Consider the following 25325-nt stretch of genomic DNA (forward strand, 5'->3'; position numbering starts at 1 on the left):
GTGCGCCCGCCGAACCATGTTTGGTTTCAGCCAATCACTGCAAAGAAAAAAACCCCTTGCTGATCGTTTTTCAAAGACACAATAGAGGATTCATCCAGAACAGATTTAATCGCTGTCGGGATAGCCATTGTTTTTGCTAGCCATGCTATTATAAGCAGTCCGTCGCGTCCTGCTTCCGTCAAAGCTTCATGTCCCGCTCTAAACGACACGTGATTGGTCCGACCGAAAAAAGTTCAATCCCAAGCACATAGGCGCGAGCGGTACAAGATGGATTCTCGTGGTGTGTGAGAACAAATACAGCGAGAATTCAGCTTGACGGCAAGGTTAGACTGAGTCAACATCGACTGAAGTTACTAAATATACGTCTAATGTTTTTTTTCTTTCGCTTATATTATGGGCAATGTGAAAATATGGTATCATAATTCTTTGAATCTCTTTGGATTATCTGAATATAAGCATCAATCAGGTGACCTTGTCCACTAACTTTGGAGTAAGAGGTGCTATATGAGGGGAAAAACAAGTCAGGAATAAACAGGAAGTTAATAGAAAGTTATTAAATATAGTATCAAAAGCTGGAATGAGCATTTTCATTTATCTTTCAATTCTTTCAGTCTGCGGATGTGCATGATTCAGTGAAGCAACTTCTCTGACTTGGCTCATTTGAATTGTCCATTGCCTTCTTATATAAGGTAATTAAACTCTAATTAAACACATTTTTTTATTTGCTTCAGTTAATGTTGCAGATTCAGTTGCACCACCACTGGTTTGACTTATACTTGTTGTTTAACGTCACAGTGTTGGTGCAGACTGGAGGGAGAGTTAAATGGAAAACAACCACAATGGAACTATAATCAAGAAAGATAAACTATGCATGTCAGCCTCAATGTCAAAACTGTATTTATCCTGTGTAATTGTTGAAAAATGAAAAAGTTAGCAAGAAGGACTGAAAGAGGGAGGCATCCATATTTTTATCCAAAGGTTTAAATGTATTTTAGTTTTCTGTTCCTCAGACACGAGATGCCAGTTAGTTGCTTTTTCTTTCTGGAGTTATGATGACCTGTTGATAACTACATTTCATCTGGATTTGACCAAAGATTCAGCGTTAAAGACGTCAGAATACAAGTCAGAGAAGGGAAGTTAGTGGTGATAAATGTGTAGTTCCCACCAACAGCACAACAAAGAGTCTCCCACGGAAACACTAATTATTAAGTGATGCCTGTATTAACATTTTGTTCATCCATAATCACCTGTAGTTGAAATGGATGGATGGAGAGATGGACAGATGGATAGATGGCTGTATGAATGGATGGAGAGATGAATGATGGATGGATGGATGGATGGATGGATGGAGAGAGCGAAATCAAAGTATTCAATCAAAGTTACACCTTATATTTTACAGATACTTTCAGGAACAGAATCATTTGTTATTGCAGAAACTTCAGAATTTCTTCCCTAATGTTTGAAGCTCATGCTGCTGTTGTGAGATCGATCAGCAATATTCAGTTGTCTTGATGTGTTTTCGCATTGAGCTACTTTTGACGAGTTCATCAACATACAAACGGAATTGTACTGCAGCATGTAATTCATAGATGCTTCGGGTAATTTTTAAGAAAGATCTGCCTGATAAAACTTTGTGAAATCTTCTGATTGTCAGAGTTCACTGTTGTGTCACCAGCGTGATCTAGAAACTAATATCTAAATTCCAGCCGCACGGTGAACCCACCTGCCTGCTCTCAGACGTTCATCCGTTCGGCGCCGCTGCCCTGACAGCGACACATGACGTCTGACCCTGACGGGCTGATGGGCTGTTACGCAAAATAGACACAATATGCAGGGATTAGTGTGGCAGATGCACACGTCTGGCTCCCAGAGCTCGCCGTGACGCCCGCTGCGTCCCCGCCCCGCCCGCCGTCGCCTCCTCAGCCCTGGATGCTGCTGGATGTCAGCGCCGATCGGATCGCTGACTCATGTTGTGAAAATGTAGGTCAATTACAGGTCTGCGTATAGTTAAAGGAGAACACCTGCTATTTAAAGTGTTAAGCAGTACTTACAGGGGTAATTGAGAATCATTAAAGCTGTACTGTCTTTCCTCATGTTTTTGGTATTTATTGTTCACGTAAACATCCAGACTGGGATGGAGCCGTCCAGGAAGCAGCAGATGGACGCATCAAAAGCAAGAGGGAAACGTCAGGAGCGAGAAGAGGAATGAGGACGGCGACGGCGTTTTAAATGAACGGCCTTCCATACCGACGGGCTCCAAACCCCAGAACACAACATGCAAAGTGATGGAGGAGGAACACCGCGGCGACGCGGACCCACAACAGAGCGCCGCGACTTTCTACCAGTGTCTAGTCTGTTCTCCTGTAAACATAAACAAAGCCAAACAGAACGGGGAACACACACACAGAAAACAGATTCTGTTTCCCGCGGCAGCTGGTTCTGTTCACCGGGCAATCAAAGTAAAACAAACTACGAGATGGAGCGGAGGTGAAGTATGGCCGCCCTGCAGGGGGGAGGGGGGGAGGGGGGGAGGGGGGTGGAGGTCGGAGGGCTGCCCAAAGACTTCAAGCTAACTCCGCCCTATATGATAAAAGAAGCTGCGGTAAAACGTTGACCTTCTCGCTCCCGGACGAGGACGTGCCTGGAGTTTCATCTATAATCACCGTCACAATTTTACTGACGAGCAGCAGGGGGTCAAGTGCAGTCGAGCTGGTCGAAGGCGGCCTCGCTCTTCGGCGCCGGGACACCCTGCTGACTCCTCTCACGGCGGCGGGACCAAAGGAAAGCAGCCGGATGGGATCACTGAAGATTACATTTGTTTAATATACACTTAGCAGGCTTCACTGTTTAACCTGTAATCATCGGGACCCACCCTTGTTGGCTCAAGCTGAGAAAGTGATTTCCATTCACTCACCGACAAAATCCTATGGAATTAAGTTAGAAGTGCATCATTCGGCAGGTGTGGTGCGGAAACATTTCTTCATATGATGCAAGGCAATACAAGTGCTTTGCTTCTAATTTGAAAGTGACAGTGTTGCCCTCATATCAACATTTGTAAAAACAACCAAAAGTTTTGTCCTTTGTCTTGTAATACCACGTTGTACCACAAGATGGTGCAGTGAGTCACTTGTAACAAAGTACCAGCAACTCACCGCTGCCCTCAAGTGGACACAAGTGGCATCAATTTAACTTTGCACACTATATCGATCAGCTATGTGCTGATACGGAGCAGAATTTAGCTAAATTTAAAGGTCCACCCTCTGCAGGATTCTTTTTTTTTAATCTTACAGCTCCTCGGGGGATTGAGTTTACACGCTCAAATCGTCGTATCTGCTGAACTGATTTAGAAAATTCTGCATTTTATTCAGTTGTTTCACTGAGCACGTTCCTGTTTGAATGCTCACATTTCTCTGAATACATTTTCTGCACATTATCCTAGAAGACAAACTGCGAAGACTTAATTGTCTGAAATGCTTTTTGTTTTCAGTAGCGAAATATATTTTTAAGTGACATAAAGAAATAAGATGTGCTTTCACTAGCTGATTCAACTTTTTGGTTCATCCACAAATAATTATTCAAAGCAGAGTTATGCGTTGCTGCCAATAAAATGTTGATTTTTATCCTCCCTCACTGGAAAAATGCCTCTGATATTAAGTTGAGATTCACTGAGCTGGATAATCTCTATTTCTGTTTAATGTGTTCAAATTATACTGTGAAAAGGTTTGGATTTTTTTTTCCTCCCACCTAAAATACTGAAATTATTACATTTTGTCTCTATACTACATCCAGATGTTAAGTGTTTCAGAACAAAATGAAAAAGTAACAGAAATTAAATTGTTGTCACCGAAAACTTCCATTTAACAGCATCACAATGGTCATGAAGGTTTTATTAATGAAGCTGCATACATCTGTTCCCCTTCACTGTCAAAATTGGATCAATAAGCAATAACTGACATGTGTTGATGAGTGATCTACATGTGTATTTTGATATTTTTAACAAAAACGTTAAGTTTTACAGCAGGGGTTTAAAACAGGTCTGCACCACAAGAAAGAAAAACTTCAAGGTTACTTTGGCATTATTTTACCAGTCTGTTCCACTCAAGATCAAACTGGGCCCTGAAATAAAAGGCCTGCTCTAGCACTTTCTGCTTTAATGGAGCTGATGTTATCCCAATCATCCATTCTTCTCAGACAGAATCACATGTTGTTTATGCTTTCCTTCAGTTCAAATGACAAAAAGGTGACAAAGCAACTTAATGAACTTCACATTTTACAGTTAGATCAACTTTTATTCAAAAAAGAAGTTTTTTTTTTTGCACCAACAGGGAAAAACAATCAAGTTGTCCTTATTTCCTGAGACTTCTTAAAAGAAAACAAGTTGATCCAAAACCTCCTGTTATGTTGCCTTGGTCCTCCACATGCAGCGTTCAGACTTCGACAGGCACCTTCTGGGCTTGTTTCTTCCAGTTCCACAAACAGGGGATTGAAACAGCCCCCGATGTAACGTCAACAGTGCGGTCAGGGTGCAGCCTCAGGTTTAGATGCACTTGCACTGCCGCTGTGTGAGGTAAAACAACCTCCTGGTTACCTTCCTGCAGGCTGGACAACAAAAACCTCACTTCCAGACTTCACATTTCAGGGTCCAGATTGGATTTGCAGTTTAACATTAGGGAGGTTTCCCAATATGTTTCCTTTAAATTTTTACCTTTTTGATTTCATTCATATTTATTTTGCGTCTGAATTAGCATTTTGTATCCAAGGTGATGTGAAAACAAAGCTCCAAAGGGCAGCTGCAAATGGGAAATTCTCCTGAAAGGACAAAAACACATTCAGTGTCCTTTTTATTAAAGTGCTTCCCCATTTCTCAGAAATAGTCACAATTAAAAGAAGAATAACATCCACTAAACAGAAAATATAGAATTGGATGAAAGGTTAATATTAGAATGAGGTTTTAATTGACCTGTGCAGGTTCCTGCTGCCACCTACTGGTGAGGAGGGGGAGCTGCACCCTGACTCTGCAGGATGGTGGAGGAATGTAATCTGATTAGAACTGGGTGGAAACCATTATTCCCAGAGGTTTAACCTCTCACAGGATGAGGCCTCAAATGGGCTTTTCTCACAGCAGTGAAACATGTTACTGGTGATATCTGTTTGATTTTTTTCAGGCTCTGCAAAATTATTCATTTCCAACACACTGATCGATTGAGGGAGATCACATCTCTGAGTTTCAGGCCTCCTGATCACTTTAGAGACGAACACCAGGAGCAGTGGGTGGCTGCAGTGTAACTTACTGTGGGGTCAAGCGCCTTGCAGTGGGATTCAAACCTGAGAGCTACAAAAACAAAAAGACAGTGTTTCCTGAATTAAACTGTGGAGTCTGTGGAAGTATTTCATTTCAAAAATATGACACTGACAGCACCTCCGTTCCTTTTTTATTTTCCTAATCATCTCCTAATAGGACAGGTCAAACTACACTGACTCACAGAGCCTGGTTCAATAAAAATCTGATGCATCAAATCTACATTATTATTTTCAGTAGTCAGAAATGGATTACATAGAATTTCTGGCGTGTCAGAACGACTGACAAAGAAAAAACCAGAAGCAACCAGTTCATCATAATTAAAGACTAAAAGCAACACATGCTTATATCAGATGAAAATTATTTTTACTTGACTTTATATCAAAGAAAATAGACAAGCTATCTCGAATCAGAAGAAGTTTTAAGCCAATTGGGACTCACATGTTTTGTCAGTTAGTATTATTTTGGAGGAACTGCATTTTGATTTGTTTTTCAAGTATAAAGTTTTGATGAAGATTGAAAAAACACAATTTGCACAGAAGCAGTAGTAATGAGTACTTGTTGGCATTTATTATTGAGCCCTCTTTGTTTCAGTGAGTGTGAGCACCAAATATTTCTCCCAAGATCACTCAGCAGTTACCTGAGAGAAAACAAAAGCATTACCTACCATGAGAGTGTGTGAAAGTGTGTGATGTGTGCAGTGTAATATTAAACTGCGTTCTCTCGCCTCTGTGTTCTTGTTCTTTCCCAGGTGTTTGGATAAAAGCATCCAGAGCCTCACATAAAGCTTCCTGGAGTGGACCACAAGGACAAATAACATGCTGCAACGCTGATAGTCTTGGTTTAGAATACTAGATGAGTTTCAGTAGAGTTTAGGGAAATTTAACTTTGGGCTTTTAGAACTTTTCATAAATATTAATGGTGTTTGTCTAATAATTATCATGCATATGGAAATAATATAATTACTTGTGTCATGTGAAAGACAGACATCCCTGAAGAAGGGTATGTAATGCTGCCAGTTATTCATTCTGGTTCTTGTCGCATGATATGAAAATAAAATAATAATGATATAATTATTCTGAAAACCACCCTCATCCTTTGTCACTGGAGTCCAGTTGCTCGTGGTTACTCCTCACAGTACCCGATATGTTTCTTTCTTTTCTTTTTTTTTTTTTTTAAAGATAAACCCTCAAACATGGGCTGTCAAACACATTTTGGCTCAGGAGCTGCACACAGCCATCCTGAGTAGGCAGTAAATTAGTGCCTTTGAATTAAAAGTAGTTTTTTTTTTTTCTATTTTGGTGCAGATAAAAATGTCCATATTTCAAAAAAAAAAAAAAAATTATGACCAAAAGTGGCTACAATCTCATCCCAATTTTAATTCCTTTTTTTGTGTTTTTTTGTGAGGGTGTTGTGATTTCTGATTAAGTCTGCACAGGTAATCTCCCTAACACGATCAGATCATGACTCTGCAGACTCTGCTGGCGGAAACAAGCAGACCTCTGGGAAGCACAATCCTACTCACACATTCCCACATCCTGCTGTTTGGGAACCAAAATAATGAGGCGATGAATGAAACCTCAGAATTTCTGGGAAGCACCGGAGTCTCAGAGCTCTGTTTTTGTAAATGTCACTGACTCAAAGCTAATGAGGAGGTGCGTAAGGTAAATATGAGGAACAATTGTGTCCCAGCAGGGAGATCTACTCATTCTCTTTATTACAGGGTGGTATTCACAAGGATTCATTTACACACTCGAAATTATTACAGACCTATAGGTGCAAATTTGGACATTTAAAAGCAAAGGGTATGATGGGAAAGAGATGCACTGATGAACAGCAAATTAGAGAATGGAAGGGTTATGAAAAGGTATTTATTAAAAAGTGGGGCAAATATTTTTTGCCAAAAAATTTACACCAGTGGTTTCAAACTCATTTTTATTTCAGGCCACAAACAATCTACATCAAACTTTATTTGGTAAAGAACACTGAAACAGAAAAAGGAATTCTCCAAATTTACCCCCTATTTTAGCACACAAAAATATGAAGGCATGAATCTTTAATTACAAAAACCTAAAATAACAACACTTTTTTCGGGTTAAGAGCAAGCTGGTGAACACTTTTGCTTTGGAAGACAGAAATAAGTGTGTGATGGAATCAGTCGTTGCTTGTAATGAATAGTTTCATTAAAAAAAAAAAAAAAAGACTAAACCAAAAACTAATCAATCATACTCCTCTTGAGGGAATTTGCTTTTCTGCATCCACCAATTATTTTAGGATTCCAGGATCATAGGAACTCTTGGGAGCTGATGGGGGTCAAGGGTCATGCTCAGTGATGACCTGTCTGTGGGATTTGAACCTGTGAGCTTTGATTGCAAGTCTGCTTCTCGCGTGACACCTCTAGAAATATAAGGATTTCATCAAACACGCACTCAGTTTTATTACCAATTCACATTAGGTTGTGTGTGTTTTGTTTGTTTGTTTAGGTTCAACGTGACCGAACTGCTGGCGTCCTGACCCAAGCTGATCTGAGTACAGTAGTACTTTTGAGGAACGCTCGAGGTTCCTCGCCCGTCCTGACCCGGGCTGGTCCGGGTACAGTAGTGCTGCTGGCGGACACTAGAGGCTCCCCGCGCCGCTCCCCCCGGCCGGAGCCCTCCCTCCCTCCCGCCGGTCCCTCAGTGTTGTTTTGGTTAGCTCGCAGCTTAGCCCATGCTTTCTGCCGCAGCCGGCTCTCCCGTGAGGCGGGCGGAGCGGGGCTTTGTTTTCTGAAGAACCGGGCAGCGGAGAGCGCGGTGGATCATGGCCGGAGTTTTCGACATCGATCTGGATCAACCGGATGAGAACGTCTCTGACGACGAGCTCGAGGACGGGGTGAGTTCACGTTACCGGGGAGGCTAATGCTAATGCTAACGCTGCTTAAGCCCGCTCCCGAGGCCTGCGCTGCTAACACCGGCGGACCGGCTTCCATTGTCGGACACACCGCCGTCTTCATCTTTCCCGCGGATTCTAGTGGAACACCATGTATGACTGTAAACAATCCATTTCAACACATTTCTGTTGCATTTTATGCTTCAAGTCACCGAGGACCACAAATTGAGCTCCCTTTAAACCGATATTTGATACTTAAAGCCGCAGAAACGAAAGTCTCTGACGGTGCACAGTTTGGCTTGAAGTTGGAATGTCTAATACTGTTTGTGTATCCGCGAGTAAACAGAAAGTGAGGCTTTAAACCACACATTGTGAAATGTTTTGGTAAAGAATAGTGTCATTATCCACCAAAGAGCTGGTTTAACCAAAAGCAGCGGAATACACGAAAACAATTTGTCCGCCCTTTACCGCTTGTCCGATAATGGATGCATGCATTTCATCTGCATCGGCATTCGTCAATTTCTAGGGATAAGTTACGATGCTCCGAAACTAGCTGCGAGTTACAGTAAGGGATTATGTATACTCAGAACGCAGCTTTGGATATATTGTAAGTCCTTGTTATATAAATAAAAACTCCTGTACGTCTGACCACCAACAGGCTGAAATCCCACCGATGCTAGCTGCGCTATGGCTAACAGCATTCTCAAACAAATATGACATATTAGTCACTTATTCCTCTTTATAAGTCATTAATAAACTTATTCTCTTTCGATCACAGAGAGTGGTAATGGGAAACGTGTGTGTTTTGTTATTTAGTTAAATAATTATTTTATTAGCCACTAGGTAACCTGTTAACTTCAACCCGGCTGAGCTACATGTGAGAATTATTGGACATAAGGCAGTTCGTTAGATAAAGTCTGTAATATATGTGCATATAAATCCGCTTTGCCCTCCCTCACATTCCTGCCTGCTTTAATGCCGTGTTGTCCTGCTGTTCCTCTTGTTCCCAGGCTCAGCTCAGTGAATACATGGACCAGTGCAGCAGCTTTGAATTGTGAGTACGGGCAGTGCTGCGGTTCACTGTCAGGACACCCAGAGCAGAGACAGCAGATCCCAGCTACACTTTCAGCTGTCAGATAGAACTGCAGTGCTTAGGTTCAGAATGCACCCTCATCTAATCAAAGACAACAACATAATAATTACGCTGTCAAACCATTAGAAATAAATGTGTGACGATCAGAAAGGGAAATGTGGGACTTTGCGATCTGTTTGCACGACATACCTTCAAGTGAAAGCGCATCATTTTTGAATGAAATGTGATCACCGACAAAGCGACAACCTATGATCCCCATCAATCATTGCTGTTTTGGAGCCACCCGGTAACCTCTGAAGCCCTGCAAGAGACAGTCACCCTGTAAAATCGGATATCTCGGAGATTGCAGACTGTAATTCAGTGTGGGCTCACTGCTCTCATCTGGATCTCTTTGAGGGATCTTTGTATGAAAACACTGGGGAACCACATCAGCAGGGCACTCGTCTCAACTCATCTGTTTATTCCCCTGAAACAAAACTGTCGAACCACCCGTCACCCCCAGTTCAACCTTTACCCACTGCTATGTTTAGGCTCCAGAGTGGGACCTAAAAACAGTCCAGCACTGGGCAGATTTAAATACACACACACACACACACACACAGCTACGAATGCAAAGTAGTGTTTTGATATTCTTGTTCGTCGTCTGCTCGGAGGATACGCTCATCATTCAACAGAGGATCAGTGTGTACTGTGTGACATTCACAATCTCTGGGGAGTTTCCCTTCGCGAGTTGATGAGATGAATTGTAGATGCACCTTCACACATCCTCCCTCTGGTTTCCTGGTCATTAGTTGCAGCGTTGTAACTCAGGCCCAATTTACACAACAGTTTAAGTAAAAACGCAGAGTTTTAGCGTTTGTGTTTCCGAAAAATTTTGCGTTTTCACATCAATGTTTTGATAATGATGTAAGTTTACACTATTGTGTGCTGCTGTTGTTTTTTTTTTTTTTTTTTTTTTTTATAAAACTACATACAAGCCTGCAGAGAGCAGCGTGCCAGCGTTTGTCGTCCACATGGAGAGGAAGCCTGAGCGTTTTCAGAAAGTCTCATTTTGACCCACAACTGATTTCAAGCGTTCTCGAAAAGTTGCATTGCCAGTGGCTTTGAGCACAGTTGTCACGTTAGCGGACACCCAAAACGCAACGGAAGTTTTCCTTTTTCACTTGAAAACGTTGTCGTGTAAACAGGATCTCAAAAAAAAAAAAAAAAAGAAATCACCATCTGATGACAAAACGGCACTCTCAAACAGAGAACTTGAATTTCTTGGTGTTTGTACTGATGTTAATGTGCATGTCTTCTCTATTTTCTCATCTTCTTTGTTTTTTTGTTTGTTTTGCCAGTAACATGGATGACTGTGAGAAGTTTGAAATTTCAGAGAACAGCGTGAACAAGGGAACAGAGCAGATCAGGCCCGAATGCTTTGAGCTGCTGAAAGTTTTGGGAAAAGGAGGCTATGGCAAGGTGAGGCCCGAGATTCCCGCTCCTTGTTTTTAACACCAACTTTACATTTTGTATTAATTTCTGCTGCGTCTATCTGTTTATCGCACAGCTTTTCTTTTTTTTTTTTTTTTTTTTTGCTAAAAAGTATTCAACTTTTGAACTGTGTTAGAAAGTAATCTGTGAGTGTGGGAAATACCATGTTTGTCAGTTTCTTTGCTTGGGATCTGCTGTCACATTACCAGCTTGTGTGGGAGGAACTTTATTGTTGTCTTGAAACTTCATCTCGTGGGGATTTTTCTTGTCGAATCAAAGAGACAGAAATTCAAGTCTTACGCACTGGGATTTTCTGCAGCATTTTACGCTGTCAGCGTTGTTTATCAGCAAGCCTTTCAATGTTTTTGTCTGAGGTGAAAATATCCTGTTGCATATTTAGTTGGAGGAGCTGGCATCCTGGAGCCATCCCCACATTGCCCCGCATTAACACAAAGCACAACTCTAATCCTCCGCTCCCCTCTCTGTATACACTTGAAACAAATCAGCATTTTAAAAAATGAATACACGCGAAAAGATCCGTCGTGTTTGGATTGTGTCGTGATGAGCGTCTGGTTATTTTCTCGCCGTGGAGCTGCGCCTCGCTGCACTGGCAGATGACGCTGCACCTCTCTGTTATTTTGGAAACATGTCTGGCTTAGCATGCACAGGCACAACGCGCTCCGTCTTGAAGTGGTTTTGACTGCGATGACTAACGAGTCATTTTCAGTAACAACTTGTTTTCTGGAAATTTCTCAGCCCCGCAGAGTAATCCAGCGTCTCGGACTATGTGATTTGTTTCACCGTTTTTAAAACTGCGCACCCAAAAATCATTGAAAAAAAAAAAAAAAAAGTCCCGGAAGGCTGCATATTAGTCACAAATGCAAATACAGCAGCGTCTCTTCACCTCCACGTCTGTGTGAAAGAGGGCGTTCTGGTTTTCTTTTTGTCACGAGAATGACTAAGTATCATTTTCGCAGTCGAGACAGAAGAAACCATCTGGGCTACACTGGCAGAGGATTAGTGACTCTACACTTTCTGCAGACTTGGGAACGACTTCAAAAGCAGCGAATTCCTTTTTCCATAAAAAAGGCTTTAGCAGGTCTTTAAACTTAATTGACAAAAGTCACTTGAGTGTTTTCACAGTGAGCAGTATTGTTAACGTAGCCGGCTGCAGCCTGTCAGGACGTTCAGGAAAGTCAAACAATGGTTGTGAGACGGACAGCTTTGATTACTGTGAAATGCATCAGTGTTATGGCTACTAATGTCATGAAAAATTGAATTTAGCTTAGAAATCCAAACTGTAACGATGGAAGTATTTACAGCGTAGGTCAGCGGTGTCAAACACGTTTTAGCTCAGGAGCCGCATACAGAACATTTTCATCTCGACTGGGACGGCCTGGAAGGGAAGGCAAGTTTATTTGTATCGCACTGTTCAAACAGAAGGCAAAGAAATACATGAAATTACGTTAAAATCCAAAATCAAACAAGATGGAAAGAAAATAAAAGAGCATTTTAAAGGATAAGTACGGTTTAAACAGCTTTAACGTTGTTTAAAGAATGAAGTAGAACAATATACTCAAACCGAATGCTTTTCTGATCCGAACAGTGCTTCGGGAGAAATTTAGATCCAAAATCGAGCGGCGGACATCCGTATACGTCTAGCAGACAGGGCATGGGTAACGCCGCTCCTAAAATGGCGTTAATTGTCAAAAAGTCATTAGTTTCACCAATATTTACCTCCGCCGGGAGTGCATGTAATCACTTCGGTTTGTTGGTTGGTTGGTTTGTTAGCAACATTACGGAAAAAGTAATGGACAGATTGCAATGAAACTTTGTGGAAAGGTGGGTCTTGGGCTAACTTAGAATCCATTAAATTTTGGTGATGATCCGGATCACTGTCTGGGTCCACGAATCTTTTAAAGGATTCTTTAGGGTCACGACTTTCATTTTACCACTGCAGTACTGTATCTATCCAGCAGAGGGCGTCAGTACTATGTCTTAAATTGATGACAGGCTTTCTTTACATCTGCTTAGTTATATTTATATATGGTGTTCTTATTGTTGTTGGTGACTGATTTGAGCTGTGGCAGAGGTCTGCGCTCTCTGAGTGCCAAATTCTAGTTCATCATGGTCCGCTCACGCCACTCCTCCTTTGTTGGGGACCTGTCGGGCTGCATTGGAGGCCGGTTTTGGGCCACGAGCCTTATGTTTGACATCCCAAGTCGTTGATGATGCTTTAATGACTCTTGTCCTCATGACCTTTGGAAGAATGTGATTTGTGCTGCGCGTTTTGATTCCAGTCGTCATCATGAGGTCCTTCAGCAGACACCTTCACTCCATTCACCTACAGATTGTGAATTCTCTGCAACATCTTAGCAGCAGGTCACACTGGGTATCATAAGAGACTGAGAACCCTAAAAAGTATGATTTGTAGTTTAAAAAAGATACAATTTAACACTTCATCACTGTATAAAGTGAAACCTTTAGAAATAAATGTATTCTCACACTTTACAATAAAACTTGATCACCTTGTTCCTTCATATCAGCTTCTGTCCATTCAGTTGTTTTATTCAGCTCATCACAGTTCACTTTAATATTTTTATGGGGAGTTTGTAGTCAGTAATTAATATTTTATTGTACCTAATATAAATTTGCTGTTCTGTGTAGATCCTGTACTTTGGAATAGCTCTATTAAGACGCTCCCACTGGAATTATTAAAGTATTTCAATTATTTTCTAACGTCAAATCCTTGTTTTTGGACTGGATGATTGAAATGCACGGGGAGAACATGTAAACGTAAGACAGACAGGCCCACAAGCTTGAAAAGGTAAAATTCATGCTGTGAATCATCTAGAGTTCTAACAGGATTTAAATCAAGTTTTCACTTTAAAATCTGATGACTGTGTCCGTTTTTTCTCATGATCTGCAGTGAGGTGTGTCAGATTTTCAGATATTGTGACACAGATCTGGTTTCTTCACTTTTTGTTGCCATGATGGTGTCGGTGTGTGCCACAGTTATCTTATCTGGCAAAATGACAAAATGTCTTATCTTCCTCCTAATTGTTAAAAGGATTGATGGATTTATATTTGTTTATCTGCTTGATCGCATCATCTTTGTGACTTGTGACGGAGAAGTGTATTTTTAATCTTGTCAGATTGAATGAGCATAACTGTGACCTTTTGTGAAGTCCTGAATGAAACGTAAATTCATTTCCATGCTTGCTGCGTTCGCAGGTGTTCCAGGTGCGGAAGGTGTCCGGTGCCACCTCCGGGAAGATATTTGCCATGAAGGTTTTGAAGAAGGTGAGTCAACCTGTGTTTTCACAGGACAAAGAGAACAGCTCCGCTGTTTGTCCTCAAATCACCTTTTAAAAAAAAGCGACCCTCCTCTGCCCCCTAGTGTACGTGTGTGGGAGTGCAGCATTGCAGGGATATTTAATACTTGAACAGCCTGGATCTTTGGGGGAATGTATTCCCTGACTATTAAGTTAGCTGTGAATCCCTCTATGGATTAATAGTTTACGGCGTTTCAGAGGCACTGCAGTGCTTCTTGTAGCTGGTACCTACAGATTTGAGGTCTCAAACTGAGCACAGAACACCTTTATCGCCTGTTAACATTAGCTGCAGTGCTTCTGTCAATCGCAGACGTCGTCATTTCTCAATTAAATAGTTAAAGTATAAAGTTACTGAGCAGCATTCACTCATATAGTGAACTAAACGTTCTGATAATGATCCGATCAGCACAGAAGCAAATCACATCACCAGCATGAACGGCTTGGCTTTCTGAAACTGTGCTGGCTGTTTACAGTTCAGTGGAGATCAGAGATATCCGAGAGCAGAGAGGAGCTGTTAGCCAAAACACAACTGTTTCAGAGACAACAAAGCAGTCAGCAACTTTTGAAAGCTTGTCATGTTATCAGGTTTCAGTCTCAGTGAAACAGGGTTGAGATTTTCTTCCTTAACTGGTGACGTTCTGCTTCCGTCAGAGTTTACCTAGTTGCAGCAGGTTGACCTTATTTCCCCGATCGGTTCCTCAGTTTTGCTGAACCTCTGCTGCTCTGCTCCCCCGCCAGGCGATGATCGTCCGCAACGCGAAGGACACGGCTCACACCAAAGCTGAGAGGAACATCCTGGAGGAGGTGAAGCATCCCTTCATCGTGGACCTCATCTACGCCTTCCAGACGGGGGGAAAGCTGTACCTCATCCTGGAGTATCTGAGTGGTGAGCGCAGCGACACCCGATCCGCCGCGAACGGGCCGCAGGAAGACGCTTCGATTTGAGTAAAGAGAGTGTGTTTGCAGGTGGGGAGCTGTTCATGCAGCTGGAGAGAGAAGGCATCTTCATGGAGGACACAGCCTGGTGAGTGAGGCCATCGCTGCAGGTGTCCTCTCACCTCTCATCAGTCGTATTTGTTCCTTTGAGCTCTGCTTGAGCAGCAGGGTGTTACTGGGAAATGAAAGTTGCTGTTATTATTGACTTATTATTATGAGCACATCCAAAATTGTCACATTTTTCACATTTATTCACCAATGTTACATTATTGGTTGGGAGTAGCAATTGTCACCTCACTAAACTGGTGTTTCACGGTGGAAAAAAGACAGTTGATAATAATAAAAATATGGTTTTTATTTGCTGAACTCAAAGTTTAGAAAAATGTAATCATGATTTTCAAAGAGTGGGAAAGAAAAAATGAGCATCAGTAGCCCATGAAAATCATTTAAAAAAATAAAGTGAAAGTTACTTTTAGTCGAGATGGTTCCTATTGAGCAAAACTCAAGTGAACTTATGTCTCAGTCTTCAGTTAAAGAGCTGATTTTCCATGTGGCCTTTGGGAAAATTAGTTTCCATCCCTGATATAGACTGATCTGTATTTGAGACAAGTAAAGTACTATTCAAGGAAAACAGGATTTTTCTCTTAAATGAAAACATTGAATCGGCGGCTTTTCACTTGAAACCTTGTTCTGAATGAGGCCTGAATCCTAAGAGGATCCAAAATAAAAGTTCTCTGTAACTGTAATTTAGTCACTCAGTGATTCCCAGTTGTAAGGTCTGAAACTCATTCAAGTCCAACTTAAAGTAACGGGGAAGCAGTATCTAATAAATCTTTGTAAATGATCTTTAATATTTTAGTATTTAATTCTCTTAAAAACATTTTGGCCTCAGAGAGATGAACGTCGTATCACATTGATACATTTCAAGCATTTCCAAATCTGACATCCTGTTTTTCAGCAGTGTTTACTTCTCAAAGCTGCACTGGGACTTTTATTCCAATTGTTTGGCCAGCGCTGATTGGCATCTCGGCAAACACACTGTGTGTCTTTCGTTTGTTTGTTTGGTTTTTCTCCTGATAAGTTCAGAAATTGTTAACCAGCAGCAGAAACATGTGAGTTCCTGCAGCTGCTCTCTGACGGATCACAGACGCCGACGTTCAGCGAGGAAATCCTCATGCAGTAAATTAGAATTAGGAAGAAGACATGCGGCGATGTTTGTCAGAGCGCTTATTTGCAATTTCCAACGGGGGGAAAACATGTGAAGTTGGCTCAGTGTTTTAGAAACAAAGGCGGTTGATGAAAACAGTGATTACATGAACCGAGCTGCTGAACAAACACGGGTGTGTGTGTCACGCTCACAATACCCCACAATGACACCGAGCATGTCGCTCTGTGACGGCAGAGCCGAGTCATGGCTCTGCCGTCTGAATGTGTGGAAACAGTGATGAGTCCCAGAGGGAAAAATAATAATTTTCCTTTTTTTTTTTTTTTTTTTTTTTTCTTTGCGTTGTTGACAGTTTCTACCTGGCTGAGATCTCGATGGCGCTCGGTCACCTGCACCAGAAGGGCATCATCTACAGAGACCTGAAGCCGGAAAACATCATGCTCAACAACAACGGTACAGAAACTCCAACGGCACTATGAGGCACTCTCCTCAAAGCTTTTGTTTTTTTTCTCATCACAACTTCCTTCATCTCCCTCCTTTTCCTCCAGGACACGTGAAGCTGACCGACTTCGGTCTGTGCAAAGAGTCGATCCACGACGGAACGGTCACACACACCTTCTGTGGAACCATCGAGTACATGTACGACACGCAGTTACTCCTCAATTTACTGTCCTCAAACTCACTTCCTGTTTACGCCACCGCCTTTTCAAGTGAAAACCCCAAAGTGTTGGATGTTTTTCTGCATTTCTGCCGTTGCTGTGTAAACGTTTTTGTTCAAAAAGTTGCCAGCAAAACTTTTGCAAGATGTTTCCACTTGAAACGTTGTGTGAATGAGGCCATGTTGTCATCTGTTTGACCTTCTTCCTCCTCCTCCTCCTCCTCGTCAGGGCTCCAGAGATCCTCATGAGGAGCGGACACAACCGCGCTGTGGACTGGTGGAGTCTGGGAGCGCTCATGTACGACATGCTGACAGGAGCAGTAAGTCCCCTCCGCTGTGTCTAAAACTGCCTCTCAGAACCCAAACAAGCACAGCTGAAGTCTCATTCCTGACCTGCTCGCTTCCCGTAGCCTCCGTTCACCGGTGAGAATCGTAAAAAGACGATTGACAAAATCTTGAAATGCAAACTCAGCCTTCCACCTTACCTCACACAAGAAGCCAGGGACCTGCTCAAAAAGGTGCGTCGCCTCGCCTCGCCTCACCTCTGGCTGTTTGATTGTATAAAGAAGGAAAAGGACACTTTCTAAACTTTTGTTCTGCAGCTGCTGAAACGAAACGCCTCTCTACGACTGGGCGCAGGGCCGGGAGATGCTGCCGAGGTCCAGGTAGGTTCACCTGCTCAGCGCCTGCAGGGATTCACAGTTTCCGGAGCTCATGCACTGTGCCCGTCCTCCCTCCCAGGCCCACCCTTTCTTCCGGCACATCAACTGGGACGACCTCCTCGCCCGCAAAGTGGAGCCTCCGTTCAGGCCGTTTCTGGTGAGTGCGCCGTCTTCGAGGGTGGGGGAGGCGTCCGGTGGGACCGGTCGCTCCGTGACGACTCACCAGCCCGCTTCTCTTGGCAGCAATCGGCCGACGACGTCAGCCAGTTCGACTCCAAGTTCACCAGCCAGACTCCAGTGGACAGCCCCGACGACTCCACGCTCAGCGAAAGTGCCAATCAAGTCTTCCTGGTGGGTCACTGCTGCTCCGACACCTGCTTTCAAGTGACAGGAAGGCTGCAGATATTAATGCTCGCCAGTTTTACTTGCTCCTGAAAGAGAAGTTGCTGTCGTCTACAACCTGTTGCACACTAAATAAGAGCAGATGGAGTTTCCAGGTCCTCATCCAGACCGTGATAGTTACAGCTGTGACAGCAATAAAAAAAATAGATATGTAATTATACGTAATAGATATGTATATTATAACAGATGCACTAAAACCATACATACAGTGTTTTTACTGAACGTTTCGATAAGTATGCCGAAGTCGGAATTTGCTGCCAGATTGACTGAGGTGGTAATAATCTGAGGTTTTGGGTTTTGTTGTTGTTTATCTGAGCGGCTCCGGACACATTGTTTTTGGTTTCTTTCTTGTTTCCACCGAGTAATTCTTACGAGAATCGGTTAATTCGTCCCAGCTGGGTCCGTCCTGCCGCTCTTCCTGGAAGCTCCGCTCGCCGTTTCACCGCATTGCATGATGGCTCTGAGTCAGCGTTTCATTGCTCGCCGTCAGCTGTGGCCTGTTGTTTTTGAAGAGGTGGGCTCAGATCTCTTCCCCCCCCCCTCCCGTCCGCAGGGCTTCACGTACGTCGCCCCGTCGGTGCTGGAGAACGTCAAAGAGAAGTTCTCCTTCGAGCCAAAGGTCCGCTCGCCGCGGAAGTTCCCGGGCAGCCCGAGGACACCTGTGAGGTAACGGCGTTGCTGTTTTCACCCTTCCTTCCCACGCCGATGAATCACTTGCTGAGCTTGTCAGCGTCGTTTTGCTCGCTCAACATTTAGAAGTCATTATCGGGGTCAGCGGATCAAACGCGGGGAAGATTTGAATTAAACTGCAGGAATTGGAGATAATTGAGAACATTTCTAGAGGTTTGGGAGTTATTTCCCTTTTGCTCAGATGTTTTCCATAAATCCCCCCGCTGTGTTTTCCTTCCTGAGTGGTGACACATGTTGCTGGACCTGCGGATGTTAACGGGAGCCTTGTTCTCTGTGCAGCCCGGTCAAGTTTGCCGGCGGAGACGTCTGGCCGCGGGGCCCCTCGCTGACCGGCTGCCCGTCCATGCTGTCGCCCGGCGGCTCGCTGGAGCAGCCCATGGACGTCTCGGGCGTGGAGCACATGGACACCAGCGGCGGCTGCACCTCCGAGGCGTCCGCCCCGCTCCCCATCAGGCAGCCCCCGGGCATCGGCGCCGGCCCCTACAAGAAGCAGGCCTACCCCATGAACTCCAAGCGGCCCGAGCATCTACGGATGAACCTATGACGCTCGGCGCGCCCACAGACTTTAGCTCTCTTTCAATTCCTCTTCCTCTGATTTGTTTCCTTTCAAAAAGACTTGTAGACGTTTTTTTTTTTTTTTTTGTTATTATTATTATTAATTTTTAAATGAAATACTGTCGACGCAGATCACCAGCTCTTCCAGCAGCGCCTTCCCCTCCTCAGCCCAGCCTGCTGCAGACACTCAGAGAGCCGCTCTGCCAGCTGCTGAGCCGGCTGAGGCACGCCACCTCACGATGTACCGGTGCTTCTTATCTCCCCGTCCTCTTCTCCGTCACGGCGAGAGACGGCGAGGCTGGCTGCGGACTTCCTGTTTCGAGCGTGCGGGTCCATCGATTGGCTCTCAGTTCCTCGTAAGGGAAACGATCTCATTGCCTTGGTCGCTGCATTGTAGCTCAGGAGCAGGCGGCCGAACAGCAGCTATAGAAAGACAAGTGAAACTTCATCCCGGAGCATCGCTTCCACCGAAATCGATACCAAACGTTTCCTGTCAGAGGCCTGCGCAGAAGCACTGCTCGGTTTCTTTGTGTTGAATGTAAATGGACTGTAAAAGCCTTTTTCTTTGCTTTTTTTTTTTTTTTCTGTTGTGAGTCACATTTCCTCCATTCCTTGTGTTCATGTTCCCCCAACTCCTCCGAGCAACGGTGGGTATCTCTGCCTCTTCCTGATTCAGGCAGCAGTCGCGCTTCGGTTCTGCTTTCCCTGCACTTTCAACAGCCAGCGAAGACATTAAAACCACCTGCTTAATCCTGCATCAGCACCCCCTTTTCATCAAATCCTGGACTCCACCGGACCTCTGGACGTTTCCCGTGGCATCAGCAGATCTGTGAAATCCTGGAAGTTGCAAGGCAACGCCTCCAAGGATCAGTCTCGATATAATAAGAGTCACTCAGATCCTCACATCCTCCTTTAAGAATCGCAGAGAGACGACAGAGAAATTTGTGTTGTGAGTCAAATGCTAACGCATAGTTTTATATCCTATAGAAATTAAAATTGTTTGAAGGTAAGCCTCTTCACAGCAGCAGCCAAATCTACATTTCATCTGGAAAATTACCAAAAAACTTTCAAGGCAGCTTCATGTAAATGACTTGTGTTACTGTAAATCTGCAGGAAGAGCACCTTCGACCGCCTTCACGTTTACTTCTTTGTTTTTGAAAGATCTTTCAGGTGTTGTGAGGCTGTAAGTTGGTTCTCCAGACTCTTCAGTTCCTGAGCCGCCACTCCCTGATTCATCTTCATACTCTCGTAGTTCTTCGAAATGGATCTGGAGCCAATCAGATGTTTTTCATTTCCTTCAGCTGTGCAGGAGACTTTTCGAGTGTCGGTGGTTTTAGTGTCGACGCTCGAAACGAGACCTTTCTTGAGTTCATCCACTTGACCTTCTCGTCCCTGAACGTTTTCCCAGAGGAACAAATTGATTAAATGAAATAAGTTTGTTGCTTTCCAAACACTCATCATGAGACCAAAAGCACTGTTTGATTCACCTTGAAGACTTTAGCTAGTAGAATAACTTTCCAAGAAAGATCAAACACGTCGTCATTCCAGTGCAACTCCACTTTCTTTGTATTTATTTCAGGTGCCACCGTGTCTCCACTGCATCGTCCACACTATGCAAACTATGTATTTATTCCGCGTTATGATTCCGATGAGGCCACAGAATGTCTTGACAGTTACTTTGAACTTCTTACCGTGTACAGATTTTTTTTTTTATTATTTCCTCATCTGACAGCAACCTCAGTGCAGCTTTTTCTTTTCGATTCTACAGTATTTATTTGTGGCAGTCATTCAGTTTTCCTCCTCGCCGACGCTTCTTTCGCAGCGTTCGAAGCGAGACTGTCGCGCCGCGAGGAAACAAAAGATGCAAAAATCAGAGGGATGGGCGTCGTGCCTTCGCTGACAGAGTACATAATGTATGTACAGTTTGCTGTGTGTTGTAATCGTGGCTGGGAGCGATCCCAGGACTCCTTTCATGTCATGTCTGCTGAGGATGGACATTCCTGAGAAGATCGGTTCACTGTTCAGGTTTACAAGTGAGACCGTCATATCAGGCTTCCCTCTGGGGGGGTGGGGGGGACGCCACATCTGGATACCCAGCGGGCGTTTCTGTCGGGGTGTCACTCCTACACCCGCCCGCCCCCCCTCTTGAACAGTGCTAAGATGTATCATGTACATATTGAAAATAAAAACCAAATGAATGGATGTGGTTTCTGAGTCGAGTCGGTGCAGAAAAGACCCGAAATCAGTGATCTGGAGAGCTGAGCAAATACTTATGGCAAAAGGGTGCATTTACATGAAAACAAACAACAAATCCCAACTCCTATTTGAAAGGTAGACTTTATTCCGATACTTTATGGATCAAAATAACACAGTGAAATGATTTCATACATAAAATAGATGTTTCTCCCGGTCTTTGGTTTTTCTTTTCTTTTTTACAAAAACGGGGCTTCTCCCCCTGTAGAAAAATAATTTATGTGTAAATCAGTCTCACGAGCTTGCGTGCGTTCTATTCACCGGCTGTGAAAAGGAAAAGATAAACACGCCCTATCGATCCTCATCAGAGCGGATCATCAATCACCTTCATCTCCACCTCACCAGGAAACCGATCCAACGCCAACATTCACAATTTAGCAAAGACATTCCCGAAAAAAAGCTGCTGAGAAACACTGCGAGCGTCATGTCTGATTAGGAAAGTGTAAAATACTTTTCATATATTTCTCTTCCATATTTACAAGAGGAAGGTTCGTATCGAAGGTGAATGAAAGTAACACCACACAAAATAGAGAGGGAAAAAAAATACTCAAAGTGTCAAAATAATTAACTTTCAGGTGTGTGAGAGGGACAAGTCAGGCAAAAAAAAAAAAAAAAAAATCCATAGATAAAGCCCGGTAATCAGACAGTGTGTGCGACATAACTGGGGTTTGAAAAAGAAAGAAATCACATGTTGCATAAAAGCTAATACCCAAAGGTCCTGCAGACGCCTCAAAGCTCCCCGCACGCCGCCGCCGCCTCAGTAAATCTGCAGGTGAGGCGACGTGGCGCCGTCCCGCCACTTGTACACCTTCTCCGTGATGACGGTGCGGCAGAGGGGGCAGCTCTTCTCCCGGTTGAACCACAGAGCGATGCACTCGTCGCAGAAAATGTGCTGCGAGGGCAACGGAGAGAGAGAGCAGTCCGGTCACACAACCGAACCCTGATCTGATCTGAACGATCAATTAAAGAGGAAGAGGAGGTCGTACCTGACAGATGAGCGCTCGAGGCTCCCTGTACTCTCCCTGACAGATGGGACACACGTCCCCGGCCTCGCTGCACTGACTCCTCGTGGCCGCCGTGCCCGTGTGCTAACAGGAGAAAGAGAAACCTTCAATCCAGCCGCTTTACTCCGTCTGAGCGTTCAGATTTTACCTCCTGAGCGTCACTGACCTCGCCCATTAGACACAGCCTCACAGTTTTCAGTAAAGACGTCCACTGTCCGTACATTCCTAAAAGCTACAACACCAAGGAGAAATTTTAAGGGAGCAGTAACGACAGGACATCGAGTTCGCTCGTGAGTGGAGTCACACCTTCAGTATGAGGTAGAGCAGAGCCAGCACGACCCCCAGAGTGAGCCCCGGAGCCCCCTCGCTCTCCTGGTAGGTCACCAGGTAGCGGAACCACAGTGGAAGAGGAGCGACGGCCTGGTGGACCTGGCCCAGCTCCTCCGTCAGCATCAGCCAGCGGCCCTGGAGGCAGGAGGGGCGTCAGGTTAGAGGAGGAGCTGATTAGTCCACTCATTCATTTGTAAACATGGTAAAACCACTGTCTCAGTTCGCTGGTCGCGTCTTACCTGGGCTCTGTAATTCACCAGTGAAGAGGGCAGCAGCAGAATAAGGCACTTTATTCCCATAAAAATGAACTTTATGATGAAGTTGGTGACGCCGACTGCCCACAGCGTCTCCCAGAACCCCAGCGGCTCGATGGCCGGACTGAGGAAGATGAGGCTGCAGAGAGAAGGGAGCACTGTAATGCATGTGGATCACACGCGTCAAGTGATCTTTCACTGAGTCTTACCAATTGTAAAGTGTCTCAGTGAGAAATGTGTAGTAAAGCAGGAGGCTGGAAGAGATCAGAAAAACTAGCTGCCACACACACTGGAGCTTGGAGTGGCGATCCTGCGGGAGGACACAGTGACAGTTTATCAAACAGCAAAACTCCAAAAAGCTTCCAAATCCTGACTTACCTGAAGAAAGACTTGAGTCTGAATGTTTTTATTCACATATAAAAAGGTTGTGAAGAGGCCGACTCCCACTGCTAAACCTGCAGAGGAGGAGAAACATCATGAGACAAGCTGCTTTGTGGTGATGTGCCTGCATGTCTGTATCCTCACCGAGGGCGTGCTGGATGACCAGTTTGGAGCACAGTATGATGAGGAAGGGCAGGCTCTTCTGGAGCCAGCGGAACAGGCAGCGGAGCTCCGACAGCGACGTGCTGGCTTCGCCGGAGTCCGGATCGGAGTCGGCCGGGTCCGGCTCGGGCTCGGAGCTGGAGTGGTGGTGCGCCCGGTGGTGTCCGTGGGAGTGGGAGTGGCTGTGGGAGCCGACCCTGGACCTCCGGGACGACGCGCCTCCCATGGACTCCCCGGGCCCGCTGGGCATGGGGACCCGCACCTCGCTGCTCTCGGGGCCAGCAGCAGCAGTGTGGGCCGGCACCCTGCTGAGGAGCTCTGGCTGCAGAGTCAGAGATAAACCGTTTCCTGCTTGGTCGCCCCGCTCATTCGAATTTGGCTGCATTACAGCAGGAGAATCCCTCAGTTTTACTGCTCTTCTGGAGTCACTCCTGAAACACAGGACAAAAATCATTTTAATCTCAGTCTGTACTCAGCAACCTGTGATCATTCAGTAACAATTTACTCTCTGTAAATTAATTAATGAGGAAACAACAAGCCTGGCCACGAAACCAAGTAATTTCAATCCTGAATGCACAAACTAGCTACTTCCCCCAAATTGTAACAATCAAAAACCTTTCACTGGTATTCAATAGCCTGCTTGACCTCATTTATCATTTCTGTTAGTCTTTATGTATTTATCTTCTTTCCTATTTTGCTTAAGAGTTTAGTCATGTAGATGTTACCTTTATACTTTATTATATGAATTTGAAATGCACAGTATCTGAGTATTTTCTGTGGTCAGATTTTGTTGATTGATTCCTCATTACAGATTCTGCTACATTGATCTGACCTGCGTTGAATTTAATTAAACTGGAATTTGGTAAATAACAGCCCTGATATATTGCGGAAGAGGAGCTACTAATCACTTAAGTTAGACTAGAGATACAGAGTTTATTCTTATGTCAGTCACTCGTTCTATAACAAAGTCAACCTGTTGTAACAGCTGTTTACTTACTGAGGGATCATTTTGACACTTGTATGAGACAGTGTATGATCAGTGTTTCAACTGAGTTATAGCAGACAACATTAACAAATTCGACAATACTCTTCCTCACGATCTCCTATTAATATCAGTGTAATCACCACAAGTTGTCAAAAACTGAAAAACAAATATCAGCTGATCAGAGGGTTATCCGTTAGCATTAGCAGCTAAACAGATTTATTTATTTTCCGTCAGAAGCTTCGGCTCACCTGTCATTCTGCACCCGGAGTTTCATGGTAAACCCTCGGTCTCCATCTAGTACCAAAGCCGACGTACCAAAGTAAACAAAAACAAACTAAAAAGCAGAAAGAAGCTGTTAGCTTTCAGGCTAACGCATTAGCAGCTCGAGCAGACATCTTGACGTACTTTGACGGCAGCGACTTCTTCTCTTTACCGTTTTACGCTCTGTTAATGTAAAATGAGGCAACACTACCACCTGGCGGCAGCTTGTGAAACTACACACAGTGGACAGATCCTCATTGAGATAGATATGATACAATATTTAATCTTTTTGAAATGTTTGAACCACAGTTTGATGATGTGTTGTCCACACTCATGTAATTTTTGAAATTTTCAATAGGAAGAGGTTTACTAAGTGTTGTCAAAGTCAGAAGAGACAAGGTGAAGCAGCTTTAAGATTCCACACTCTTCACCTGTGGGACAAACGTCAGCTGATACACACACTTCTTTTAAATCTGTCCTTAAATCAATATTATTTTCTCTATTTAAACAATAGATTATACATGTTTAATCACCTTTATCATTGCAAAGCCTTTACTTT

General features: G+C 44.0%; 2 protein-coding genes across 3 annotated transcripts; one reads left to right on the plus strand and one right to left on the minus strand.

The window, feature by feature from the left end:
• Nucleotides 1-7966: 7966 nt before the first annotated feature.
• Nucleotides 7967-19194, plus strand: rps6kb1a (ribosomal protein S6 kinase b, polypeptide 1a). 2 transcript variants are annotated; one of them, XM_030101295.1, is made up of 15 exons: nt 7967-8170; nt 9178-9221; nt 10601-10721; nt 13968-14036; nt 14807-14954; nt 15035-15092; nt 16522-16622; nt 16718-16808; nt 17057-17147; nt 17238-17345; nt 17430-17492; nt 17569-17646; nt 17733-17840; nt 18445-18557; nt 18861-19194. In XM_030101295.1, exons 1-15 carry the CDS (start codon nt 8099-8101, stop codon nt 19123-19125), a joined length of 1530 nt encoding a protein of 509 aa, XP_029957155.1. In that variant the 5' UTR covers nt 7967-8098; the 3' UTR covers nt 19126-19194. The 2 variants fall into 2 exon arrangements, with proteins under 2 accessions (XP_029957155.1, XP_029957156.1); XM_030101296.1 differs by having other exon boundaries at nt 8126-8170; nt 10636-10721.
• Nucleotides 19195-21454: 2260 nt separating this feature from the next.
• On the minus strand, nt 21455-24925 carry rnft1 (ring finger protein, transmembrane 1). The gene is made up of 9 exons (XM_030101748.1): nt 24754-24925; nt 23503-23951; nt 23356-23432; nt 23187-23287; nt 22963-23116; nt 22700-22858; nt 22560-22625; nt 22376-22477; nt 21455-22281 (listed from the first exon to the last, which is right to left on the minus strand). The coding sequence occupies exons 1-9, from the start codon at nt 24777-24779 to the stop codon at nt 22147-22149; spliced, it is 1269 nt and encodes a 422-aa protein (XP_029957608.1). The 5' UTR covers nt 24780-24925; the 3' UTR covers nt 21455-22146.
• Nucleotides 24926-25325: the final 400 nt, after the last annotated feature.

This window comes from Salarias fasciatus, chromosome 10 (assembly GCF_902148845.1).
Source record: "Salarias fasciatus chromosome 10, fSalaFa1.1, whole genome shotgun sequence".
NCBI classification, from domain to species: domain Eukaryota; kingdom Metazoa; phylum Chordata; class Actinopteri; order Blenniiformes; family Blenniidae; genus Salarias; species Salarias fasciatus.

Excerpts from the sequence above, each read along its gene's own strand:
- rps6kb1a (XM_030101295.1), top strand. The coding sequence starts at position 8,099 with ATGGCCGGAGTTTTCGACATCGATCTGGATCAACCGGATGAGAACGTC. Across the intron at positions 8,171-9,177 it reads ACGACGAGCTCGAGGACGGG|GCTCAGCTCAGTGAATACAT; the intron begins GTGAGTTCACGT and ends TCTTGTTCCCAG. Across the intron at positions 17,493-17,568 it reads GAGATGCTGCCGAGGTCCAG|GCCCACCCTTTCTTCCGGCA; the intron begins GTAGGTTCACCT and ends CCTCCCTCCCAG.
- rnft1 (XM_030101748.1), bottom strand. The coding sequence starts at position 24,779 with ATGAAACTCCGGGTGCAGAATGACAG. Across the intron at positions 23,952-24,753 it reads CTCCGGGTGCAGAATGACAG|GAGTGACTCCAGAAGAGCAG; the intron begins GTGAGCCGAAGC and ends CCTGTGTTTCAG. Across the intron at positions 22,859-22,962 it reads TGGTGAATTACAGAGCCCAG|GGCCGCTGGCTGATGCTGAC; the intron begins GTAAGACGCGAC and ends TCCTGCCTCCAG.